Source organism: Chelonoidis abingdonii, chromosome 2 (assembly GCF_003597395.2).
Source record: "Chelonoidis abingdonii isolate Lonesome George chromosome 2, CheloAbing_2.0, whole genome shotgun sequence".
In the NCBI taxonomy this organism is placed as follows: Eukaryota; Metazoa; Chordata; order Testudines; family Testudinidae; genus Chelonoidis; species Chelonoidis abingdonii.
In genome coordinates, this window is record NC_133770.1 from 167573223 (window position 1) to 167597915 (window position 24693).

At 40.7% G+C, this 24693-nt stretch overlaps 1 protein-coding gene across 2 annotated transcripts in view; it reads right to left on the reverse strand.

Annotated features, from left to right (window-relative positions):
* KAT6A (lysine acetyltransferase 6A) overlaps positions 1 to 23949 on the reverse strand; it is a 77547-nt gene extending 53598 nt beyond the window's left edge. For both annotated transcript variants that reach the window (XM_075062800.1, XM_032774545.2), the window contains exons 1-3: positions 23900 to 23949; positions 23263 to 23311; positions 22380 to 23147 (exon numbers count right to left, since the gene is read on the reverse strand). In XM_075062800.1, coding sequence (XP_074918901.1) covers positions 22380 to 22982 — 603 coding nt within the window. In that variant the 5' untranslated portion in view covers positions 22983 to 23147; positions 23263 to 23311; positions 23900 to 23949. The remainder of the gene's footprint in view (positions 1 to 22379; positions 23148 to 23262; positions 23312 to 23899) is intronic.
* Positions 23950 to 24693: the final 744 nt, after the last annotated feature.

Genomic DNA, 24693 nt, shown 5'->3' on the forward strand with positions numbered 1-24693 from the left:
GGTGTTAAATCTTAAGGCTAATGATGACACTTAAAAAGCCAGACTTTCCAATAATTTAGGTGTGCATTTAAGCACCTAATTTACACTGTTACCACAGCTGTGCCCCTAAAATAAGTAACTGCAAATCCCAGTAAAAAGTGTCTTAAAGATTTTTTGCATCATCTTCCCACTAAGTAATACACAACGCAACAGTATTTTACATAAAAGTTTAGTTATCACATAAGGGCCGTAATGTAATGTAAAGTGGGAAATTCACCACAGGCAAAGGGTGGTATATATGCTTTATATTTGTAGCTCACAGAAAATAATTTAAAATGTAATTTGATGTATCTGAAGAACAAGTTTGATACCACTGGTCTAGGCTGAACTGTCATCTCTCCTAAATGTGTGATATTGCATAATGGAGCCCACTCTTTGCACATGTCGTGACAGCGGCATTCTCTTAGAGGAACTTAACTGGCAGAGCTCACAACACTGCACGTGTAGGGAGCCCAGACAGCCTGAGCTAAGGACAGAGGAATTGCTATGTGGAAAGGTATGTAACCTAAATATCCCCCCCTCTGCCAGCAGTAGCAGATGAAGCAGAAGGTCCTCCACATACATGCTATCTCTGAGTCATTTGGAGGCTAAATAGTTTTCTTTAAAAAAAGAAAAATTCCTTTCTCAAAATAAAAATCTCTATAGAAGCCATCAGTAGATATTTGGAATTGGCACTTCCCAAACTGTATTTTGTATTTCAAGTGAAAATTTAGTATGGTAGGAACATTGAAAGGCGTCCTCTTAATTCAAGCATGTGAATAGAATCACACAAAACCCACAGGAACAAGGATGCTTAAAAGAACATTAACATACTCTGCAAATAGATTAACTGAAAATGACGGTCCCCTGCATAGGATACCTCCTCAATAACTGTAGCTGGTGGGAGGCATTTTTTTATTTAAGTCCGAACACATATATGTAATCATTTGGCAAAAAATAGAGTTAGGCTGCAAAACTAAAGCTAAATGGAAAGGAGTTCAATTAGGAACACCAGGAATTAAGATAGTGAATCAGACCCATAACCCCTTTAGTCCAAAATCTTGTCACTGACAGTGGCAATACCAGTTATTACAGAGGAAGCTGTAGGAGCTCTGAAGTGGGGTAGACCAGCAGTTTCCTCCTAATCCACAATAGCTAGAGGCTGATGCATGCCCGCTCCCCTCCTCCCAATAACCTTGGGGGTGTGTGTGGGTGTGGTACACATTCCTTTTTTAATTCTGCTAAGATCTTGGTCTCAGTGATATTTTAATGGCCAGGAATTCCACAGGCTAATAGAGTATTGTGTGAAGAAGAGTTTCCCTTTATCAGTCTTGGATTTGTAACTTTACAATTTCATTGAATCTCTCTTTGTTTTTGTATTATGGAAATTGGTGAAGAGAAGATCCCAACTGGCATTCTCTATACCATTCATTATTTTGTATATTTTTATCATGTCCCCTCTTATTTGTCTCCTCTCCAATGTAAACAGTTCCAACCTTTTCAATCTCCCTTACTATAAAAGAGTATTCCCATGATCCTAACCATTCTTGTTGTCAGACTCTGAACCCTCTCTAATTCTGTTATCTTCTCTTTTGAGATGTGATGACTGGAACAGGGATGTAAATATTGTTTTAAAAGTTAACCATTTAAACAATTAAAATTATATAGTTTAAATGGTTAACTAATTAAAAGGAGGGGGACTGGGGCCACTCCCGCTGGCCGGGCTGAGGTCAGCCAGCGCTGGGACACTGGAGTTGGCCAGCTGGCCTCAGGGTTACTGGTTAGGCTAATGCTTATCGGCTAACATTTTACATCCCTAGACCAGAACTGATCAATTAATTTAGAACCCAGTAAGGTGTATGAGAAGTTAAAATAATTCCCTCCAATATGTATGATTTTGCATTTATCCATACTGACTTCCATATGTCATTCTGCAACCATTTTACTTAGCTTAGTTAGATCTTTTTTTAAGAAGTTCTTCAATCTTCTCCGGTCTTAATTAACCTCAATAACTTGTGTCACCTGCACATTTTGCCACCTGACAGCTCATCTCTTTTCATATCATTAATAAATATATTTAACATCACGCCATTATTAACTTTCTGCCCTGGTGAAAACTAAACATTTAGTCCAAATTTTTGTTTTTTATCTCAGTCAAGTTTCTGATCCATACAGTACTTTGCCTCTTACCTGACCCCTTAGTTTCTTTAGGAATCCCTTGTAAAAGGCTTTTTCCGAGGTCATTTCAAAATCTAAATAAATGTCAACTAGTTCCCATCTATCCACCAATATCTTGACACAGTCAAAGAATTCTAGTAGATTAGTGAGGCATGATTTTCCACTGCAGAATCTGTGCTGGTTAGACCCTATATCATCATGATTTTAGTACTGTATAATTCTATTTTTAACTGTAAATTCAACTGGTTTATCAGGTACAGTAGTAAGATTTACTTGTATAATCCCTGGGTCACCCCTACTGCCTTTTTTAAATATAGGTACAACAGCTGCTACTCTCCAATCCTTCAGTATTGTAGCTGATTTTAATGAGATTGGCTATTTTAGCTGGCAGCTTTACCACTTCATACCAAAGGGATGTGTGTATTTTCTGCTCCTTTATTTCTCTGTCCTCTCACCTCCCACAAAAACATGCTGACACCCAGGAAGAGAGCCAAAGCATAAAGAAAATGCAAAAAGCACACATTTTTTTTAAGTTGAGATTAAAGCCTTGTTTTAAATAAAAATCCCTCACATTTTAATACAAGAAGTCAGCAGCAGTGCATTCTAGAACGCATCCCTGCAAGAGGTCTGCCAGAACCCAAAACAGGTAAGCAAAACAACAGAATAAAGAGTGATTCTCTTTAACGGTAAGTGCTTGAATCCCTAGAGTACACTCCCAGAAGGCATGCACCATTTTTCTGGAACATAAAGTGAATTCTCTCTTACTTACTAATAGGAAAGATGGCAAGTAATTTCGCAAGTCTCTGGTTCAGTTTATTAATACATAAAATGGGGATAACACTTACCTGCCCCATAAAAATTTGCAGCATTCTTCAGCAATGGTCCAGACTCACACTGTTACGACATTTTAGATTAGAGTAGTGCGTAAGTTTGAAAGCTTGTCCCTCTCATCAACAGAAGTTGAGCCATAAAAGGTATTACCCACCTTGTGTGTCTATCTTTTTGATTGCTAAATATGACACTTTTATGATATAAAGAACACAAGGTCCAGATTTTTAGAAAAGCTGAGCACCCAGTACTCCAGTTAAAGGCAACATCAGCTACAGGCACTGAAAATCAAACACCTCTGAAAACCAAGCTCACAGTTACTAGGATGATGGATGCCTCAGACATGCATGTAATTCAGTGCGGGATAATTCACAAAACTGGGTGACTGACAAAACTGGGTGACAAGGTAACAAAATGACAGCTGAAATTCAATGCTGATAAAAAATGCAAAGTAATGCATATTGGGAGACAATCCCAATGACATGTACGAGATGATGGGGTCTAAATTAGCTGTTACCACTCAAAGATGTTGGTGCCATTGTGAAGAGGTCTCTGCAAAAATCTGCTCAATGTGCAGTGGCAGTCAAAAAAGCTAAAACAGTGTTAGGAACTATTAGGAAAGGGGTAGATAATAAGACAGTAAATATCATAATGCCATTATATAAATCCATGGTAGGCCCACAGTTTGAATACTGTGCGCAGTTCTGGTCACCCCATCTCAAAAAACATACATTAGAAATGGAAAAGGTACAGAGAAGGGCAACAAAAATTATTAAGGATATGGAACAGCTTCTGTGTAAGGAGAGATTAAAAAGACAGACTGCTCAGCTTGGAAAATAAACAACTAAGGTGAGATATGACAGAGGTCTATAAAATCATGAATAGTGTGAAGAAACTGAAAAAGGAAGTGTTATTGACTCCTTCACATAGCACAAGAACCAGAGGTCGCCCAATTAAATTAATATGTAGCAGATTTAAGACAAACAAAAGGAAGTACTATTCACACAATGCACAATGTTGCCAGGGGATGTTGTGAAAGCCAAAACTATAGCTGGGTTCAAAAAAGATTTAGATAAGTTCACAGATGGTAGATCCATCAGTAGTTATTAGCCAAGAAGGTCAGGGATGCAACCATGCTCTGGGTGTCCCTAAGCCAATGACTGCTAGATGCTGGGACTCCATCACTTGATAACTGTCATGTTCAATTCATTCCCTTAGAAGCATCTGAAAAATTCTCCTTTTCCAACAATTTTTGTTGTTGTTGTTGTAAATTTCCATGGATAAGTGGCCTCTCCCCATTCAACATTTATGTATTAACGATAATACAGTATTCCAAAACTCCAGTGATGTATATTACATTAACACCATTCAGATGCTGTGCCTTATACCTTCTTACACAGTGGGATGACTAATATCCAACACAACATGGAAAATTTTTCCTTGTCAAGGGTCTTATGTCCAATAGTATTTTCATTCACAGAATTACATTTCCACCTCATAACTCTTGTTTTATTTAGGTATGAAAAATATGTTAACTTAAAATTTCACATTACGCATAATGCTTTTTTTGTAAGGCATCTAGGGAGGCAATATTTAAAATCAGTAAGGGCCTGTGGAAGTCCTACCTTTCTGTAATTTTAAAATCCTACATAGAAGAGAACTGTACTCGTTCTTTTGCAACACAGTGAAATAGACATGATCCTTGCTAGAATCAATTATTTGCCAAAGAACTGTGCTCTAGAATCATGGACAGTGGGTACTGAAGGCAGGGGAAGGCTGAGCTTCCCCAAACAGCCTTGCGTGGCCCTGCTCATGCTCCACTCCCAAACCCATTTCTGCTTCCTGGCGCTGTGTTATGGGGGGCTCTTCCCCCTGTGGCTGGAGCCCCAGGCTGGGGCTAATGGGAGCTGGCCTGCGCTGAGGGGAGAGGGAGACCCACGCCCCCTGGCCACCCGGTGATCTGGGGCTGGGGCCCACACCTCCTGCCCACCCGGCGCTCTGCGGATGGGGGCTGCGGGCTGCACTGCCCACCCACCAGGTGTTCTAGGGCTGGAGGACAGGGGCCAAACCGCCCAGCCAGCGTACTGGGGCTGGGACGTTCTCAAGCGGCCCAGGGCTGGGGGGAGGGGGGGGGGCTGGTGGCTGCATGGGGAAGGGGGTGCCCCTGGGCTTCAGTGGGAGGAGACGGGCCTCGAGTAGAAGGGGCAAGCCGGACCAGGGGGCAAGCCTCCCCGAGCCCAGGGTTCACCTGCCACCCATGTCTAGAATCTAAATTTTTGTAGCCTTCACGGTTGAGACAAAAGACTAAAATCTGACTTTCTGCCCTAAGGCAAAAATTTCTTTTCTAAGGGCTCTACCCATACAGTGCATCTGGTGAAAACATTCTATCCCAACGGGCGAGTTCTCCTGTTGGCATAATAAAACCACCTCCATGAGAGGCAATAGCTATGTTGGCAGGAGAGGCTCTCTCACTGACATAGCGCTACCCACACCAGGGCTTTTATGTTGGTGTAACTTATGTCACTCGGGGGGGAGGGGGTGTGTGCTTTATTCACATCCCTGCATGACATAAGTTCTCCTGACATAAGCTGAACTGTAGATATAGTCTAAGTATGCAAACAGTCCATCTGAAGCAATCACTGACAGGTGGAATGTGCCAATTCATTTCAGTATAGTTTTTATGCTGAAACCTATTGACAGTTTAAAGGCCATTATTGCTATTTCACAGTTCAATCATTTTAGCAGAAACAAGCAGTTAATGTTTATCCACCATTGCTGAATGGAATAGTGGCATGAGGATAGTTGGTTTATGCCAAGGGTTTCAGGGGCAGATAGCTCAAGCCTCCACTCAAGTTTCTAGTCCTCTATGCTCCTACTCCAGGGCAAGGAAAGATGGATATGCACGTCCTCTCCACTGTAAGAAGCTCAAGCACATTCCAAGTGCTAAAATCCCAAGCAACTTCTCCTCATGTCCCCAACTAGCCCTTTATCCAGTAGCCAAAAGCTACATGTTTCATCTGACAAATTCCTGTGTTTCTTGACTGCATTCCCTTACCAGGAACGTTGCCAATACAAGTCCAGTGGCACATCGTTAAATGAATATTGGGGGCAGCGGTGGAACCATTCATAAAAACATTATAAAAACTGATCTGAGATTAATTTAACATTAAAATAAACACAAGGAATACTAAATTGATTGTAGTATTTGTTTTCATTTTTAAATAAAAACCTGTTCCTGAATTGACTTGAAGTTGTCAAAATGTTATGATATCTAGTGCAGTTGACCATAAGAAATTGAGCGTGGTTACTGCAGAATTTAGATCCAGCAGGCTACACTATGACACCCAGCAAGCAGGAGCAAACTAGACAGGTACAACCTAATGAGCAAGGGTCCAATTAACTAACAGGTGGGTGTGAGAGGCATGTTGCAGTGAGTGTACTTCATTACATTGTTTATTCCAGCATCCTCCTGTCATAAACAGATAGCTAAGGGTTAATGTTTCTTTTACCTGTAAAGGGTTAACAAAGGGAACCAAACACCTGACCAGAGGACCAATCAGGAAACGGATTTTTCAAAGCTCAGGGGGGGAGTTTTGGGTGTGGTCTTTTGGTCTCTCTCGGCCTGTCTAGTTCTCTCGGCTCTGAGAAGGGATCTTTCGTATCTTCAAGCTTCTAATCTTCTGTTTCCCAGTTGTAAGTACAGGGATAAGACAGTAAGGTTTATATTGTTTTTGTATTACATGCGGTTATGTTGCTAGGATGTTTTAAATGGTATCTTTTGAATAAGGCTGTTTATTCATTTTTCTTTTAAGCAATTTGAAGTCCGTATATTTGTTACCTGATACAGAGATAATTTTTATGTCTTTTTCTTTCTTTTTAAGATCGTGGATTTTTCCTAGTTAAAAACTCACCAGGGAAATTGGTGGGAGAAAGAAACAGGGGGGAAGGAAAATCTCTGTGGTGTCAGAGCGATGCAAAGCTTACTTTTTGCCGGGACTCGACTGAGGGTGAAAGAAAATGCAACTCTCTGTCTTGCAAATTCAAGGAATTGAAATAGGGTGATCATCCAGGGCCAATCCAGGGAGGGGAAGCCCGGGAGGAAATAAAGAGGACGACAGGGGGCGGGGGTTATTTTCCCTTTGTTGTAGACGTCGAGATCTGAGTCTTGGGGTCCCAGTGGAAGGTTTTGGGGAGACCAGAGTGAGACAGGCACTTTAATTCCTGTCTGGTGGCAGCGCTATAAGATCCAAGCTGGTAATTAAGCTTGGAGGTTCATGCAGGCACCCACTTTTGGATGCTAAGGTTCAGAATTGGGAATTATGCTTTATGACACCTCCTCCCAAGGAACTAATTTCCAAGATCACCTCCACAGAAGAGAACTTCCACTTTACATGTGCTTTTCTCACACTTTACCCATCTACAGAGATCACTTCTCAGTGATTGGTGAGCCTGCCTCTATGTCTGCCAGGAAAGCCACTTTGTTTTAAAATATTTCAGAATACTAAAGTTTGGGGGTGAAATCCTGCCCCTACTGCAGTCAACGGGAGTTCTGCCATTGACCTCAATGGGGATTTCATCCATGGATGAAATATAGTTGAAACTTCCTGTCAGAGAGCCAGAGACAATGGGAGTTTCCTGAGAAGCTGAAAAGGGCCAAACCTCATGTACAGGACAAACTTTTCTCCTACAGGAACTTGCTATCCCTTATATTACAATTGAATCTAAAACCAGTCATTACCATTAATATGTGCATATCCAACATGCTTCTGTTTATCTCCTGCAAGAACTCTCAGACAGATGAAACATAGTGCAAGGTGACAGCCTGAAGCAACCCAGCACGTTATTAAAGATGAACTGCAAAATTAAAATAAAAATTGAATCCCAGATGTGTACTAAATACATCTAATCAGGTTTTAAGGGGCATTCCACAATAACGAACCTAAAATATTAACTAAATTTTCATTTAGTTTTGCAGTTCACTTTTGAATGGTTTCAGACAGTCTTATTAACAATTTCTGTTTCATATTAAAATATGCATATCAGATTTCCAGCTATTCTATTCAAGCTGTTATACTATGCCTATCAAAGGGGTATCTGCATGCTTTCCAGTGGTGCATGAAGTGACATGAAGCTTCTGTCACATGTGTTTTTCTCTTTCCTTCTCTCTCTTCCTCTCCCCAGGGGGAAAAACGTATGTGGCTGCATGTTTGGGACAGGGCAGGAGGACATCTGGCAAAGCTTAAAAGTTGGTTGCACTAACTAGTTTGCAAAATTGTTGGGTGGTTTTTGTCCTTAAATACAATTTTTTTTTTCTGCAGCCTGAAGTGGAGGAACTAAGTGTATATCTCTCTCCACTGAAAACAAGTTCACTCAGGATAGTTGTGCTCAACCAGCAGCCACTGCCCTTTGTGGATAATCCAATTTGGCAACCACGCCATGCCATTTATTAAAGCAACCCACTAGTACAGCAGGCGAAAGTGTTATGGTACTTCCTTTGGGAATAAGCATTGGTCTATTTCATGCAGCTGATGCCTGCAGAGAGTTCACATAGAACTCACTTATCCTACGAGAATTTTAAGAAGTCTCAGTACAATTAAAAATCTTTCTTGATCTTCTCTGCTGTTCTTATCACTGATTCTTTCACTTTCTTGCGCAGTCTTGTAAAGAAAGGGATTTTGTAAATGTAGCACTCTTTGAAAGAGAACAGAAAGAAAAATCTTTTCCTTCACAACTAGAAGACTTCCTGTTTTCATCAATTCTGAGGCTCAAACAAGACACTAAAAGCAAACACTTTAACATGTCCAATCAGCTCCAATTTTTGTATTTAACATCCCACCCTATAAAACATTTTTATTATTAGATAATTATAATAAGGCTGAATGGAGATGGGAGCCTCGGGAGAGAATCCTTGCATGAGAGAAAGCAAAATTGTAAGAATGGAGAGATCTCACTGATGGTCTGTTTGCTCAGCAAAGAAAATCCTGGCATGTGAAGAATACAAGCACACAATAAGAGATCCGGGAAAATAAGATGAGAAGCAGCCAGCTTAGTGCTGCAGATTTTTGGCAGACATTCAACTCCTTCTGCTGTTTTTCTTGCAAGCACATCTATCTGTATAATGTCATCAGATCCAGAGAGGGAGGGAAGCAGAGAGAGAGAGTGACAGTGTTTTATAGGCTGCCAACCTCTCAGCACATGCTGTTACTATACAAAGGATGCCTAGAAAATCAATGTGCTGTACAGATTCAGAGACTGCACCCTCTCCTAAAAACATCTGCAGGAAGAGAACTGCCTATGGAAAGGAGAAAAGCCCTTAATTTAAAGACTGTTTTCAGTCAGTGAGACAAGGTGCGCAAGGTAACATCTTTTATTGGAACAAATTCTGTTGGTGAGAGAGAGTACCTTCTGCACTGCTGCATGCAGAGCTGGGCCCTCAGTCAGAAGCTGCCACTCTCTGACCTGCCAGCTCTGAAGGCAGAAGTAAGTGTGGCATGGTATGGTATTGTCACCCTTACTTCTGCGCTGCTGCTGGTAGGGTGCCACCTTCAGAGCTGGGTGCCCAGCCAACAGCTGCTGCTCTCCAGACACTCAACTCTGAAGACAGCGGAGAAGGCTGGCAATACCACTACTCTACTGCAACTCCTTTTTGGGTCAGGACCCCTAATTTGAGAAACGCTGGTCTCCCCCGTGAAATCTGTATAGTATAGGGTAAAAGCACACAAAAGACCAGATTTCATAGGAGCAAACTAGATTTCACGGTCCATGACATGTTTTTCATGGCCGTGAATTTGATAGGGCCCTAGTGATGACACAGCCTAGTCACCTGAGCACGGTCCTAGGGTATTAGGGAGGCTTGCATTCAGGCGGCTAGCCCGTGCTACAATGTCTGTGTTGCTGCTTTTAGTATACTAACTTGAGCAGAGCTAGCGCATATGTGTCTATGTGGCCTGGGAAGCACTCTCCCAGCTGCAGCGCAGACATTCTTATGGAGGACAAATTATTACACTGCACTACAAAGAAGATTAAAGAAAATACGACATTTATCTTTATGGCATTATATAAATAGACAACACATCCCGACCTTGAATACAGTGGTCAAGTTTGGTCACCTCATCTCAAGAACTACAACAGAAAAAGTAGAGGTCCAAAGAAGGACAACAAAAAAATAATTTAGAGGTAGGAAGCGAGGACAGGGATTACATACAAGAAAAAAGAGAGATGACGATAGAAAAATAAAATAATGGTCACACAAGCTCTTTTAATTTATCCCTTCTCATAATGGAAATGTAAGAGGCATCTGAAGCTAAAAGGCAAAACAATACAAACACCTGCTCTTTTTATTTTTATAAAGGGGGGCTTATGTCACACTGGAGGGGACACCTGAAAGAGTGCCATATTTGTGGGGCTGAGGTGACATGGGGAAGTTAATTGTTCAGATTTTAGCACAGTACATCGAGGCTGAACTCATGGCAGCTATGTCATCATGTGAAAAGCCAATTGAAAAAATGGTGAAAAGTGTCAGGGGATGAAATTTCAAACAATGAGAAACAAATTTTTATTTTGAAATTAAAAATGTATTAGATAGCCATCACAAAGGAACTTTACAGCATGAAAGATATTCAGATGCTATAATGATGGGGACAAAATAAATATCTAAGTAAACAGAAAATCTTTTTTCATTTGCAATTCACCTTTGAAACACACCAATTCTAAACCCACAACATGAGGCAGAGGTGCTTGGAGTGCTTGTTAATACTGGGCCTTTGTCTCATATGACTGGGACTCCTAAATTACCATTAGCACTATATAGCTCTGGATATATCTCTTGAACCATTCCAGAACTAATAAAATATCTACTCAAATGCTGACAATCTTGTAGAGTAGTATGCCTAATAGAGGAGAAAATCCCAGGCTCACGCAAGTAGAACTTCCTCGAGAACCAGCATGTCCATGATTTGTTTGCAGAGGTCAGATTCACCTGGGAGAATTTTTCATCTCCAAGTTACCAGCCAATGAAGTATGGAGTTGGGTTCCAATTCTCCAATCTGCAGATCATATTTGGCCCTTTGATTCAGGACTCTAACAATACTAGTTACTGATAATGATATGAAGTTTTTCTCTACCCAAAGCAGCATTCTGCAAATATCCACTGCCTTGCTCTTGTTGCAGGTATTTCCCCAATTTTTCAGGAAAGCTATGGTGTCATCTTTATGTGCGAGGAGTCTGAAAATTGTAGCTGGTCATAACACTCCTTTTCAGATAGTGAGGATTTTTCTCCAAGAGTCCATAGCGTTATACAACAATGGTAGAGAAATACACCAACCAAACCAGCAGAATTATGTTGGTTCCAAATCCCAATCCCTGCTGAACACCAGTAAATAAATGTCTTTTTATTGTTTCTAACAATAAGTTTTTTTCTGGTCATTATACAAATAATTTCCAAAAGCAAAGTGACTCTTTCTAACTTTGGGTACTATTACAGCTTCACATCGTGATTAGTCATTCCTGTCACAGGTAAGAGACAACACCTTGATCAGAGTCTGAATCTGAACTGCCATTAACACAGGAGCATCCAATATATGATACAGAGCCCTACACAAAAACACTACCTGACATAAAGACAGAGTGGTGAAAAGGGATTAAAAAGACATTAGAATTCACTGCCTGGTGAAAAATTTGAACTCAAGAATTCTATTTCCAATTTACTCAGCCCTACCAAACAGGTGAAACTATGTGATCCAGGCTCACAACTATAGTTAAGTTCTGTTTATCTAATTATGCAATGCTATGAACTAACTCTGCATATACCCCTTCTCTACCAAAAGCCACTACAAACAGCTTTCTAAGGCCTCCCTTCACAGTGAGATTTAACAAAGTCTCATGTCCTTGAGCCATAGTCCTCATTAATATGTCCAACACAGGAAAAAAAGAAAAAAATCCCACAACAAACAAGTTCACAATCCTCAGCAGTGGGTACTGTGCAAAAGACTTGAGACTTTTAAAACCAGACTAGACCAAACACTAGAAAGCAAGGACAAAGAGTTAGAACGGGTGACCCTTCCTATGATTTGCAGCACCTCTATAATTTCAGCAATATCCATTTTATAGATAAATAAACAGAGTGGTGGATTAAATTGCCCAGGGCTCAGTAAGGGAACTAACAAGTCAGGGGAGTCCTAACTCCCAGTCCCACATTTAAGTAACAATACTCTATGTACGTAGCAGTACGGTGAGATATGGAATTTGTTCTGTCCAATTAATTCTTAAAAATGTGCTGAACTGATAAGGGAGTATGGACAGTTAAGAACGCATAGGTGCTTCAGAAGAATTCCAACATGTGTAGTACACATCTAACACTGCCTACACTACCTACAGTGAAACTTCTTAAGCAGTCTACAGGCTTTATTGTATTATGGAGGTAGGGGTCCCCAAATACTGCTGGATCTCTGGATAATGAACAGGCTTTAAACTAACACCATTCCTACAGTATCCCACCTAATATGGGAAGCAGTACTGGCATCTGCTCCACAGAAAGGTGTTCACATATCCTGAAAGATCCCTTAGGAGATAAGGATTCTCACTTTAGTCCTCAGATTTGGAAAATAAAGGGACAAAGCGCTTTGCTAAATAAAACAGAATGGAGATTAACACTACTTATAACAGCTCTCCAGGTCAAATTTAGTTCATGATCCTTTGGAAATGCTAACAGCAATACATACCCACCTACTGTCTCTGCAGAGAGAGCAGAGGTCAAAGGAATCAGCAGTCTTCTGTCACACACGGGATTTGTATTGCCAGATTTTCTATTGCTAGCATATGAAGTATTTCTTTTTAATAGGAATTCAAAACTTTCCTTTGGCTAGTAGGCAATTATTTTATCCAACATTTAAACCATTCTTAACCAGCTATTTCAACCACAGCAGCGACATTCAGGGAGTGGAAAAACAAGAGCAGTGCACCAACTCAGCCAGGAAACTGGAGGAGAGTCAGTGACCTGCTGTCATTCTCAGTGCTGTTTGTTCTCCTTACATAACAGAGCTTTAACACTAGAATCAAGCTCTTGTGTACTTAGCAATGTACTCCAGCATGCACCCTCCCAGTCTGTCCATATTTTAAAGCTCTCTGTGATAAATAAGGTTCCTTTATTAACTGCACTTCAGGGATGTGTCATTCCACATCTGCCAACAGTCTCCTGGACAGAAAGTACTAACAACACTAGGGTTCCAGCCAACATGCTGGGCCAATTTCATTTAATTAAAGGCCAGTATCCTGTATTCAACTCCTATTGAAATTGTGTCAGAATATTCTGTTTAGAACCCTATTTTTCTAACATGCACAGCTGAGATAACCATATCACCACAACACTCCAATGTCTTTCCACAGGCTCACCAACTTTTGGATTTTTTTTTAGTACCAATATTCTACTCTAGCTACTTCCTTTGACAAAGTCCCACACAGACTACGTTGCCCTCATAGTGCATTGTTTCCTGTAACTATCAAGGAAACCCCAAAACAGAGTCCATTTCTGACACATTTGCTATTACAAACTGCTTCACCTGTTCATTAAATCAAGCAAATCAAGTTCAGAGTAATTTTATGACACTTGGGTTTCCAGAGTTACACATAGGGCAGATGGAGGCCATCTGTTAGAAGCCATGACTTTCCTGTCAGAGGAGAACAGTTTCCCTTTTCCAAGGAACAAGCTGGAACAGAACAAATCCTAATGCTGCTCGAGCTGAGAGCCAATGCCAGCACAATTAGACGCTGAGTTTAATTACATCACTCTAGCTGCTGCAGATCCTTTGTGCAGTCTCCAGCAGAAAACCAATCCACAAACAACTTTACTTACTAGCAATGGACTTGTGCCTCAAGACCCAGAACAGGCATTTATTTTAAAAGGTTCTACAGTACAGCAAGGGCAATATTAGTTATCATGTGAATAAAGTCCCCTCAAGACCATCCACCGTGCATATCTGCCTTTGACAAGTGAATTTTCTTCTTGGATAAATGAAGTTTAGCTTCAACTTTGACAATCACAGTACAGTGGCTTTGAAGTGCGAGTGTGGTAGCGGCACCAGCGCTGGGATAGAGTTCTCCCAGCGCTGCAGGTACTCCACCTCCCCATAGGGATTAGCTTACAGCGTTGGGAGCCGTGCTCCCAGCGCAGGGCACTGTTTACACTGGCGCTTTACAGCGTTGTAACTTGCTGCGCTCAGGGGTGTGTTTTTTCACACCCCTGAGCGAGAAAGTTGCAGCGCTGTAAAGCGCCAGTGTAGCCAAGGCCTCTGTGCTGTTTGTGATGGGGCAGGAGAGCCCCACAAGAACAAGACCTTAAGGATGCTGTGTCCATTATATTCTCTAATCAAGTGACAGTCCTATAGTGCAATAAATATAGACAGATCCAAATAGCAGCTAGTTTGCATGCTAATTTTGCACAGACGTATGTTATGTTCCTTATGGCAAACAGATAACTACTGCACTAAAGTAAACACTTCTCCCGTGACACTATTCAGTGATAGAAACTCTCCTACTCTTCAACACCAGAATTGCTTCTGCATAGTTCTGTGATTATAGAGAGATCTCCTGCAGGACAGTGTTTAAATATCTGCAGAATAACACAGCCCCCTCTACTTTTAACTGACATAATAAAAATTCCAAGGAAAGTAGAAATGGGAATCAATTAACACTAGGGGTACAGATCCTTCCAGAATATTTTAAAAGGACTGTCCTACCCTCATTAATGATGGAAATGCCAAGCTTTCTCACTAATATGTTGATAAATTCAAAGTAATACATATTGGGAAACAACCCCAATTACACAAACAAAATCATGGGGTCTAAATTAGCTGTTACCACTCAAGAAAGAGATGTTGGAGTCATTGTGAATAAGTCTCTGCAAACATCTGCTCAATGTGCAGTGGCAGTCAAAAAAGCTAACATGATGTTAGGAACCATTAGGAAAGGGGTAGATACTAAGACAGTAAATATCATAATGCCACTATATAAATCCATGGTACGCTCACACTTTGAATACTGTGTGCAGTTCTCGTCATCTCATCTCAAAAACATATATTAGAAAATAGAAGAGGTACAGAGAATGGCAACAAAAATGATTAAGGGTAAGGAACAGCTTCCATATGACTGGGACTGTTCAGCTTGGAAAATACACAACTAAGGTGGGATATGACAGAGGTCTATAAAATCATGAATGATATGGAGAAAGTGAATAAGGAAGTGCTATCTACTCCTGCACATAACACAAGAACCAGAAGTTGCCCAATGCCAACAACATGCAGCAGGTTTAAGACAAATAAAAGGAATCACCTCTTTACATAACACACAGTCAAGCTGTGGAACACATTGCCAGGAGATGTTGTGAAGGCCAGAACTATAACTGGACTCAACAAAGATTTAGATAAGTTCATGGAGGATAGGTCCATCAATAGCTATTAGTCAAGATGCTCAGGGATGTAACTGCACGCTCTGGGTGCCCCTAAGACTATGACTGCCAGATGCTGGGACTGAAAGACGGGATGAATCACTTGATAATTGTCCTTTTCTGTTCCCTTTGAAGCATCTGGCATTGGCCACTGTTGGAAGACAGGATACTATGCTAGATGGACCATTGGTCTGATCCAGTATAGCCATTCTTACATTCTAACTGCTCATAAGAACATAAGGACAGCCATACTGAGTCAGACCTTTCTAACTACAAGACAAAACTCTCTAACTATAAGACAATTGGACAATACTGTCAGGAAAAATCTAGGTCTTCTTGGTCCTACAATAGCACAGGAGGCTGGACTTGACTTCTCAAGGTCCCTTCCACCCCTACATTTCTATGATTCTGTGATTTCATAGTATACTTTAATTCCTGAACACAGGCCATCAGGACAGGGGACACACTCTCTCCACTAAGCAATATCATTCATCAGGACAAATTAAAAGTTAACTTTGAAAACATTATTTAGTCAAGTCAAATAGCAATGCCGGTTGAAAATAAGGCAGCCTGAGATTTCTTTATGACTTTTGGAGAATCCTGAATTTTGGGACTCAGGACTTCGGGGTTCTATAGGAACTTTGCCACTAATGTGCAGTGTAATCCTGGGCAACAGTTCACCTGTCTATAAAATAGGGATAACACGTACTGGATCATAAAGAGACTTACAGTAACAGTCCACTGCACCACCTACAATTGTATTGCAACCTTTTGCACTATTAGGGTAGAATATTGTATCTTATTAATGAAAAAAACGACATTAATGGAATATTAAAGTTACAATTAAAATAAGGGTCATACAGCAAAAATAACTGACGTTGCATGTGAGATGAGAACATTTGATTCCTGTTGCTTGTTGAACGTTTCTGTTCTGTTTAGTAAACATAATAAAAATATCCAACATCTGCTATGTGGCCAACTCATAGTTGCTGTAATAAGATTATCTTCTGCATTTGACTTTTTTTAAACTATGCAACCTTAACACAGCATTAATAAAGTAATGCAATACACAGTATACTGTTCTCCCCTCACCCTTATTAGCTTCTGACTGCAGTCTTGTGCAGACCAGGTACTGTGTTGAGCTATAGTTCAATTATTCCCTTTAGCTCAGTAGTTCTCAACCTGTGGCCCACGGACCCCAGCGATCCACAGACTGTGTCCAAGATTTCCAAAAGGATCCACAACTCCATTTGAAATTTTTTAAGGGTCTGCAAATGAAAAAAGGTTGAAAACCATTGCACTAGTTCAACCTCCACCCTTACTCCCAAATCCCTCAATCACACACTAGGCAACTTACAGATCATACCAAACATCCCTCAGAGAGACCCAGGCTTCACTTGCTGTTAGGCTCAATCATGATAGTGTATGTCTGCTGTATGTTTTGGGATCTTGGAACTATGGATGTAGCGTTTTACTCTCACTGTTGCTAGGACAGAGTAGCGTCTATCAGCTATGACTAGGTAGCTAGTGTGCTGTGAAGGATGCTTATCACACAGATCAGAACAATCTTACTGCTACCTTATGCTTCCCCCCATATTTGTTGTAACCACCTGTTCTATACTTAAATTGTAAGCTTTTTGGACAAGGGAACTCATTTATGTATTTTTACAGTGCCTAGCACAGTGAGTCTTGGGCCTGCAGGAGCTACCACATTATAAGTAAGTAATAATAAGCAGGTCTCCTGTGACAAATGTTATCAGTTGATGAAGGGCCTTTACAACCAGAAACCTGTAGTCAGATGGTGCAGATTTAACGGGTTCTTAGAATACAATGCTGTACTTTGGCAAGAAAAGTTAGAAATCCCTGCTTTTTGATACAAAGTTGCTTATTATGAGATTTTTCAATACCCAGATAAGACTCTCTTTTGAAATACTGCAATTCCCTCTTCAAACATCCAAAAGCCAGTGCATCTCTAGAAAATTTCCCAGAATTAAAACACGATACATAACACATACTTCATATATGCAAACTTACTGAGATATGAATTATTGTTTATGTTTCACAATTCAATCAAATAAACCAAGAACTCAAACACAAGTAATCTTATGAGAAATTAACCTTTATTGCTACACAATTGCAAACTTTTGTACCTGAAGTTAAGCAAAGGGGAGGGATAGCTCAGTGGTTGGAGCATTCCCCTGCTAAACCCAGGGTTGTAAGCTCAATCCTTGAGGGGGCCATTTAGAGATTGGGGCAAAAATCTGTGTGGGATTGGTCCTGCTTTGAGCAGGGGGTTGGACAGATCAGGGTAGGCAATCTATGGCATACGTGCCAAAGGTGGCACGTTAGCTGATTTTCAGTACCACTCACCCTGCCTGGGTCCTAGCCACCGATCTGGGGGACTCTGCATTTTAGTTTAATTTTAAATGAAGCTTCTTAAACATTTTTAAAAAAACTTATATAATTAAACTATTGTTGAATGTAACATAAATATTATAGACTTATAGAAAGAGACCTTCTAAAAAACATTAAAATGTATTATTGGCACGCAAAACCTTAAATCAGAGTGAATAAATGAAGACTCGGCACACCACTTCTGAAAGGCTGACGAACCCTGGACTAGATGATCTCTTGAGGTCCCTTCCAACTCTGATATTCTATGATTCTAAATAAAAGTATTACTGCACAGATATGAGGTAAAGAAATAGCAGGTAGGACAGAAACTCATAATGTAATAACTAAAACAATCTTAAAACTACCATGTCAACCAAGCCCCAGTTATCCCAGAATACTTCAGCCTGTTGCTCTCCAAATTCCTCTCTCTGCACTTTGCCATACAAGCTTACCTCAACAGAAAATAGGGCCAATAGAAGCTGCAGATTAAAACATAGAGAAGTGAACAACAATAACAAAAAAGACAATTCTTTCCACCTACCAGAGAACAGAAATGAGGGCAAGCACATCATATTAGAACTTAAAGATGTCTATCATTAACTATCATCGTATACAGATAACCAAACCTCAATACTGAATTCTACACTGAAAACCCATTTCAAAATCTAGATAACATTTCTGGGAGACTTCAGACTTAGCAGTTGGAAGGGTGTTTCTATTGCATTAATCTCTGAAGCCAAAGTTTATGTTTTGGATTTTTCCTTGCCTTGAATGCTGTCATATGGTATTAAAAGTACACGCTGCTAAAATTTGGCATAAAAATTCTCTTTTTATAAAAAAAATTCTCTTTACATGTTCTCTTTACATGTCAATAGAAACATTTTTAAATAAACATTCCCCTGGAGTGTTTGCCACCCAAACATAACTGTGCACTTAACATGAGAACCCGAACGTGAAATTGACTAGAAACTAGTTATAGACTATTGATACTTGGTTTTCAGTTTCATTGTTCAAGCTAAGAGAAATGCACATACTAAATTGCATAAGATGTAAATTAGATTTGTCAAGTGTTCTGTTTCTAACTTAAAGCATTATCAATAGTATAGCAAAGAAGTTAATTGAAAAATTCCTGGGTAAAATTTTCTAAATCAAGTGCTCATACTTGGCTCCTAAATCCACATTTAAGCAACTAAATAAGTATGGCACATTTATCAAAGATGCTGAGTACCTGCAGCGTTTACTGACTTCAGAGGAAGCTCTTATTGCTTAGCATCTCTGGAAGTCAGGCCAGCGTTATTTAGATGACTAAACACTACTTTAGGATCCTAAATTTGAACCATAGGATTCTTTAAACTGGAAACATCCCTTTAACAGTTATTTAAATACAATGAACGGTTAAGAGAAAGTGTCAGTGGGGAAACCCAAATTCTCTCTCTTTTATTCATAGTTTTTCTAAACTGACTGAGGTTCATCTGTTGCAAATAAATGTTAGAATTATACAATTATCACTCTTCTAAAAACACAGGTGGGATGAACAGCTCAGGGGATTGATTATAGTATATTGAGCCTTTCACATCTGGATTGCTAGTTCAAATCCAGCCCAGAACAGCAGTGGGTGAAAGTTATCACCAACTAATGGCTATTCCACACATGGTCTACAAAGGAAATAAACTGTGTCTCAGGTCATTTCCTACTAGACAGTTCTTCACACTCAAAGGGTATGATTACACTGAAATTAAACACCCACGGCTGGCCCATGTCAGTTGACTCAGGCTCGGGCTATGGAGCCATCTAATTGCAGCGTAGATATTCAGGCTCGGGGTGGAACCTGGGCCCTGAGACCATGCTCCCTCGCAGGACCCCTGAGCTCGGGCTCCAGCCTGAGCCCAAATGTCTACACACAAATAAATGGCCCCAGCGTTCAAGTCCAAGTCAGCTGACACGGGTCAGCCGTGGGTTTTTAATTGCAGTGTTGACACAGTCTCAGTTATGGTCTTTGGGTAATTAACTACCTTGCTGATAGTTTCAGCAGCAAATCCATGCCCTGAATTGAGTATGGAGACTGAGCTCTTCTCAATCTGAGCAGTTCACTATGTCAAAGTTAAAGGCTATGAGGTGAATGCTGCACTACCATTACTCATACTGTATTTGTTCTGTGGATAAAAGGAACTAAAGTCTCCAGTGATGACAAAAAACATCATATTAATTAAAACAAAAGGGCAACAAACAAAGAACATCCTTCTCAACCTTTAACATTCAAATACATTTATTTAAGGTTTGCCATGCTGGCACATATTGTAACTGTTACTATATCAGACAAAAAGTTGGATGTCCTGCCTTTGTCACATCACAAGTACATCCCTCCCAGTTACCCAAATGCCTGTGTCTTTAACTATGTCATCACCATGACCTGCAGACCAATTAGAACTGGCAGAACTTTGAAGACATGCTAACAAGACAACACACCCTGACAGGCAGTAATGACGCTAGTGAAGCTAGTTAGAAACTCAGCATGGGTTATGCAGTGTACGCCAGGAGTATTTGAAGAGAAACACTGTGGAGTTCAAGAAGGAGCATGGTTAAGGTCAGCAGGATTAGTCATTATAGTTTTCTTCAGTACATGGCCAGATGAACTTTCTGTCATAGCTCCAATGCAAAGGTTACAGGAGAAATCCCAGATCTGAGCAGTTACAAGGAAGTGCATGTGTTTGTAATTCTAGAGGGGGTTGGGCATTTTTAAACATCTTTATTGAACTTTTCATTAACATTTTACTGGGGGATATACTTGGGGGACAAAAAACATAAGGCACAGGATTTGTGGTATTCCATAATTTCCTTCACTGCATTCAGACAACCTCATTTTAAGACACTGCCATGGAATAATCCCACTGAAGGATCATACTGATGCAACAGTATTAATACGCAACCAGCTCCAGAGCCTAGACGTTCTCTCTCAGACAGCTGACACTAAGATGTGCTACAGTTTCCCACTGTTACTACTATCAGTTCAACTGCTACTGGTTTTACTGCTTGTGTAAAAACAGTTTCCATACTGCTGAAACTATTTTGGTTTAGTAATCGATATTGTTAAAGTAGTACAAAAAATTGTAGACCAGTCTTTACTAGTAGTAAGAACATTAGCTTAGACTAGAGTAGACAGAGCTCCAGGAAGCCACAGGGATTATGTATACCGTTCTTTAATTCTACCCAGTTCAGGTCAATGTCCCACAGTGCTGAAAGTAACAGTGCTCTGTTTACAATAGTGCTCTCACCTGTACAGTCATAGATAGATTTTTACTAGTGATAGTAGTAGTTGGAAATTTTAGAAAAGAAACTTCCTAATGCCATCAAGGCCTCAAAGCTTGTAAAGATGACAGGAAAGAACCCTGCCTGGACTGTGAAGCTGATTAGAGAGGCATTGAGATCTCATCAGTAACAAAAGGATGTCAGCAACAAGACCCTCCCCTGCTTCAGTGTGGAAAATAATTTAGCCAGTAGGGTGGATGGGACAAAGTCACTTTCAGTACTGTTGCAGAAGGCATTAGAGACTTGCAGTGCAAAGGGATCCTTTGTTGGCAACTCTTGTCTTTACTTGAAAACAAACTCATTGACATAACATCCGCAGTGGTAAAACAGGGGCAAGAAAGAACTGAACTGAGTGTCAATTTCACTCTGCCAACTTTATCTTGAAGCTGGAGAGGCCAAAATTTTATACAGGGAGAGGGATAGAAAGAAACAGGCCAAAAATATGCATAGAATAGGAGACACTAAAACACAGAAGATAAGTGTTTCATTTTAGGAGTCTATACCTGAGTTTATGATACAATATAAATAATTTGCTTTCGTTAAGATACATTAAAAGTGTTCATTCCACTATTACCTTCCCTGTCCTCCATCCCTTCCCCCATTTGCTCTATCCATCTGTTGACTTTTCAGAAGCCAAAACTTAATTCTTTGAGGCAAGAACCGCCATTCATTACGTGCGTGAGTTGAAAGCACTTAGCACAATAGAGCTCAGATAGCTGATTAGGGCTTCTAGATGCTATCAGAATACATATAAATAATAAAATAATAGGTCCAAAACAGTGAATTGGGCTGGTAGCTAAATGAAAAAAATAAAATTGATTTTTTTTCTTTTTTATAATCCATCCAATTTGACCGCATGTGAGGATAATTCCCTGCTTTTCCTATTGATGTAAATGGAGTTAAACATATCAGACAAACACAACCTGGTATTCTACAGAGTCTCCAACCAACCCTTTGATTCAACACCATGAATACTGGGGAGGGAAGTTTGTCATTTGCAGTTTCCAAGCGCCAGGCACAAATTACCAACCATGAGGTTTTCTCTGCTCATGCTCAGAAACTGGAAAGAAGCAGAACTATTCATTTGCTGCAGAGTTCTCAAAGTCTCCTGCCCATTTTCAACTAACCAGTTACATATTAAAAAGAGTGACCTCAAATTTTGAGCCTGTATCACCATCCAGCTCCAAGGAAATGTTGGCGTATACTTGGCTCTTACCTTATCCTTTTCATGAGGAAGGAGCGACACTGGAGGCAGACAGGAAAGAGACTCACAACTCTCTTTCCCATCAGCACTGATGGCTGCTTTAGTGTTGAGCTGGTACAAAGGTCCATCTTTAAGGAGTCTGCCATGGCCAACAGCACGCTTGACAGCCAGTCGCAATTGCTGGTGAAAGATGGAAGTGCCACTACCTCCAAACAATGCAGACACATCCTTCTGACCTTTCAAAAAGCGTTCAATATTCTTCAACGATGAACCACTGGACTCTGCCAAGCCCTCAATTGCCCGTTTGATCAGTTTATTCCAGTCCACGTTTGGTTTACCATCCAATTTTCCATGGTTTCGAGGTTTAGGAAGTGCTATTCTCCCAGGATTATCAGGATCCTTGTAGGAATTGAGACCTTTGTTGGAGACTTTTAATATAGTTCCATCTTTAACACTCAATTCTAGTTGTTCCAGAACAGTTTTACGGTCCAAACCATGGGATGAAGACACTGCATTGCATATCCTCTCCTCTGAAGGGCGTTGTTTTTGCTTCTTCACCTTTTTGATCGCCTCCAAAATCCACTCCGTATACAGCGGGTTAGCGAGTTTTACCATGGTGAAGAATTCTGTATATCCATAGAGTCGTTATCCTTTATCCCGATGCTGAATAAGCTTCACACCATGGGAAAACAGATTTTTGGAGGATGGGAACCAGTTAACCATAGCATACACGTTTTTGGAGCTGAATTACTCTGTTTCTCAAACATCAATATTTTTAAACTGAAAGTAGAAAAATGATATATTCTGTTAGGAATTTCTTCATGCTTTCAATAAATCCATCAACAGCTCCAGAGCAAGGTTTTCACAAAGTTGTAAAGAACTCAGCACATCTCACCTCAACTTTGGATTTCCAATCTCACACCAGGAAAACTGGAACATTAAATCTGAAAGAAAATGAGAAAATAGTCATGCTCCCAAAGAAAGTCACAAGTCTCCCATTCTAGTTTGTATAGTCACAAATATACAAGAATATTGTAAGTTCTTCTAATCTACCACTGAAGTTTTGAAGCACATTTTGTAACAATGCTGAAATAACACTCAGGCTATGTCTTCACTTAAAAACAAAGTTTGGATTTTACATTGAGACAGCTAACAATGTAAAATCCTACTGGAGACAAAGCACTGTAGTTTCTGCCTGGATGTAGCTAATCAACCAACGTAACTCCAGGTGGGAGATATAGGGTTGACCTCAGTTAGCTACATCAAGGTAAAAACTACCTGGTGCCTTATCTCCATTACAATTTTACATCATGACAGCTATCCTGATGCAATAAACATACCTAATTTTGCAGTGAAGATATAGCCTTAGCCTGAAACTTCAATACAAAGTAACTGAAGGATTCTGACTGCCACAGGCAGATGGTAGGTTTTGCCTCTTGCATTGACATTCAAGAAGTTGTAAACAGTTTATTGAAAGCTTCACCATTTTTATAGGAGAAGTTTTATAAGTTCCAAGTTAGTCAACATAATACCTCTAGCTCTTCCATCCGGTAACCCGCTTTCTAGTAACTGTTAGAGAATCTGCCAATAACAAAGGATTTTAAAACATGAAAATTAGATCATCTATACTGTCCCCCATATACAGGTTTAAGTGTAATAACTAGGTAGAAGTTTAGAACCTTTGCTTAAAACAAAATCTACACAGAAGGAAAACAGTATTTAAACAGGGGTTGTATTACCACTATAACAGACATAAGGGTAGGTATGACCACACATACACCTGGCTGCACCTTTCTATTTAAACTGTAACTGACAGGGGATGCCTCTGAGTCACCCCATACCTGGACCCTGGGGAAGGGGACCCTGCAATCTCCCATCAGGACATTTCCCTGCCCTAGAACATTCTTAATAGCGAGGCCAGGTTGAGGCTGGTGTCACACTGGCGTGATGGCCCCTCACGCATTCTCCAGCTGCATGACAAGTACCCCTGCACCTGTCACAGCCGGTCCCCACCCGTGCTATAGGATAGCCCACAGCACAGAAGAGCCCGCGGGAGGGCGCCTCCGGCCGGACCCCCTGGACCCTGCTCCCGGGAAATCAGGGCACCAGCCCCAGGGCAGAGGGCACCCCAGGGGGCACCGCGCTGCCTCTCCCTAGAATAGGCAGCCCAGGCTGGACCGATGTTCCCGCACCGCCAGGCCCGCCTGAGCCGCGCTACTAGGAACCGCAGTCGGAGACCGACTCAGCCCGAGCGCCGCGGTCCGCGACGCCGGCCTCATCCGCGGCCTCCAGTGGACGCCGCCGCCTCGGTTGCTGGGCTCGAGCG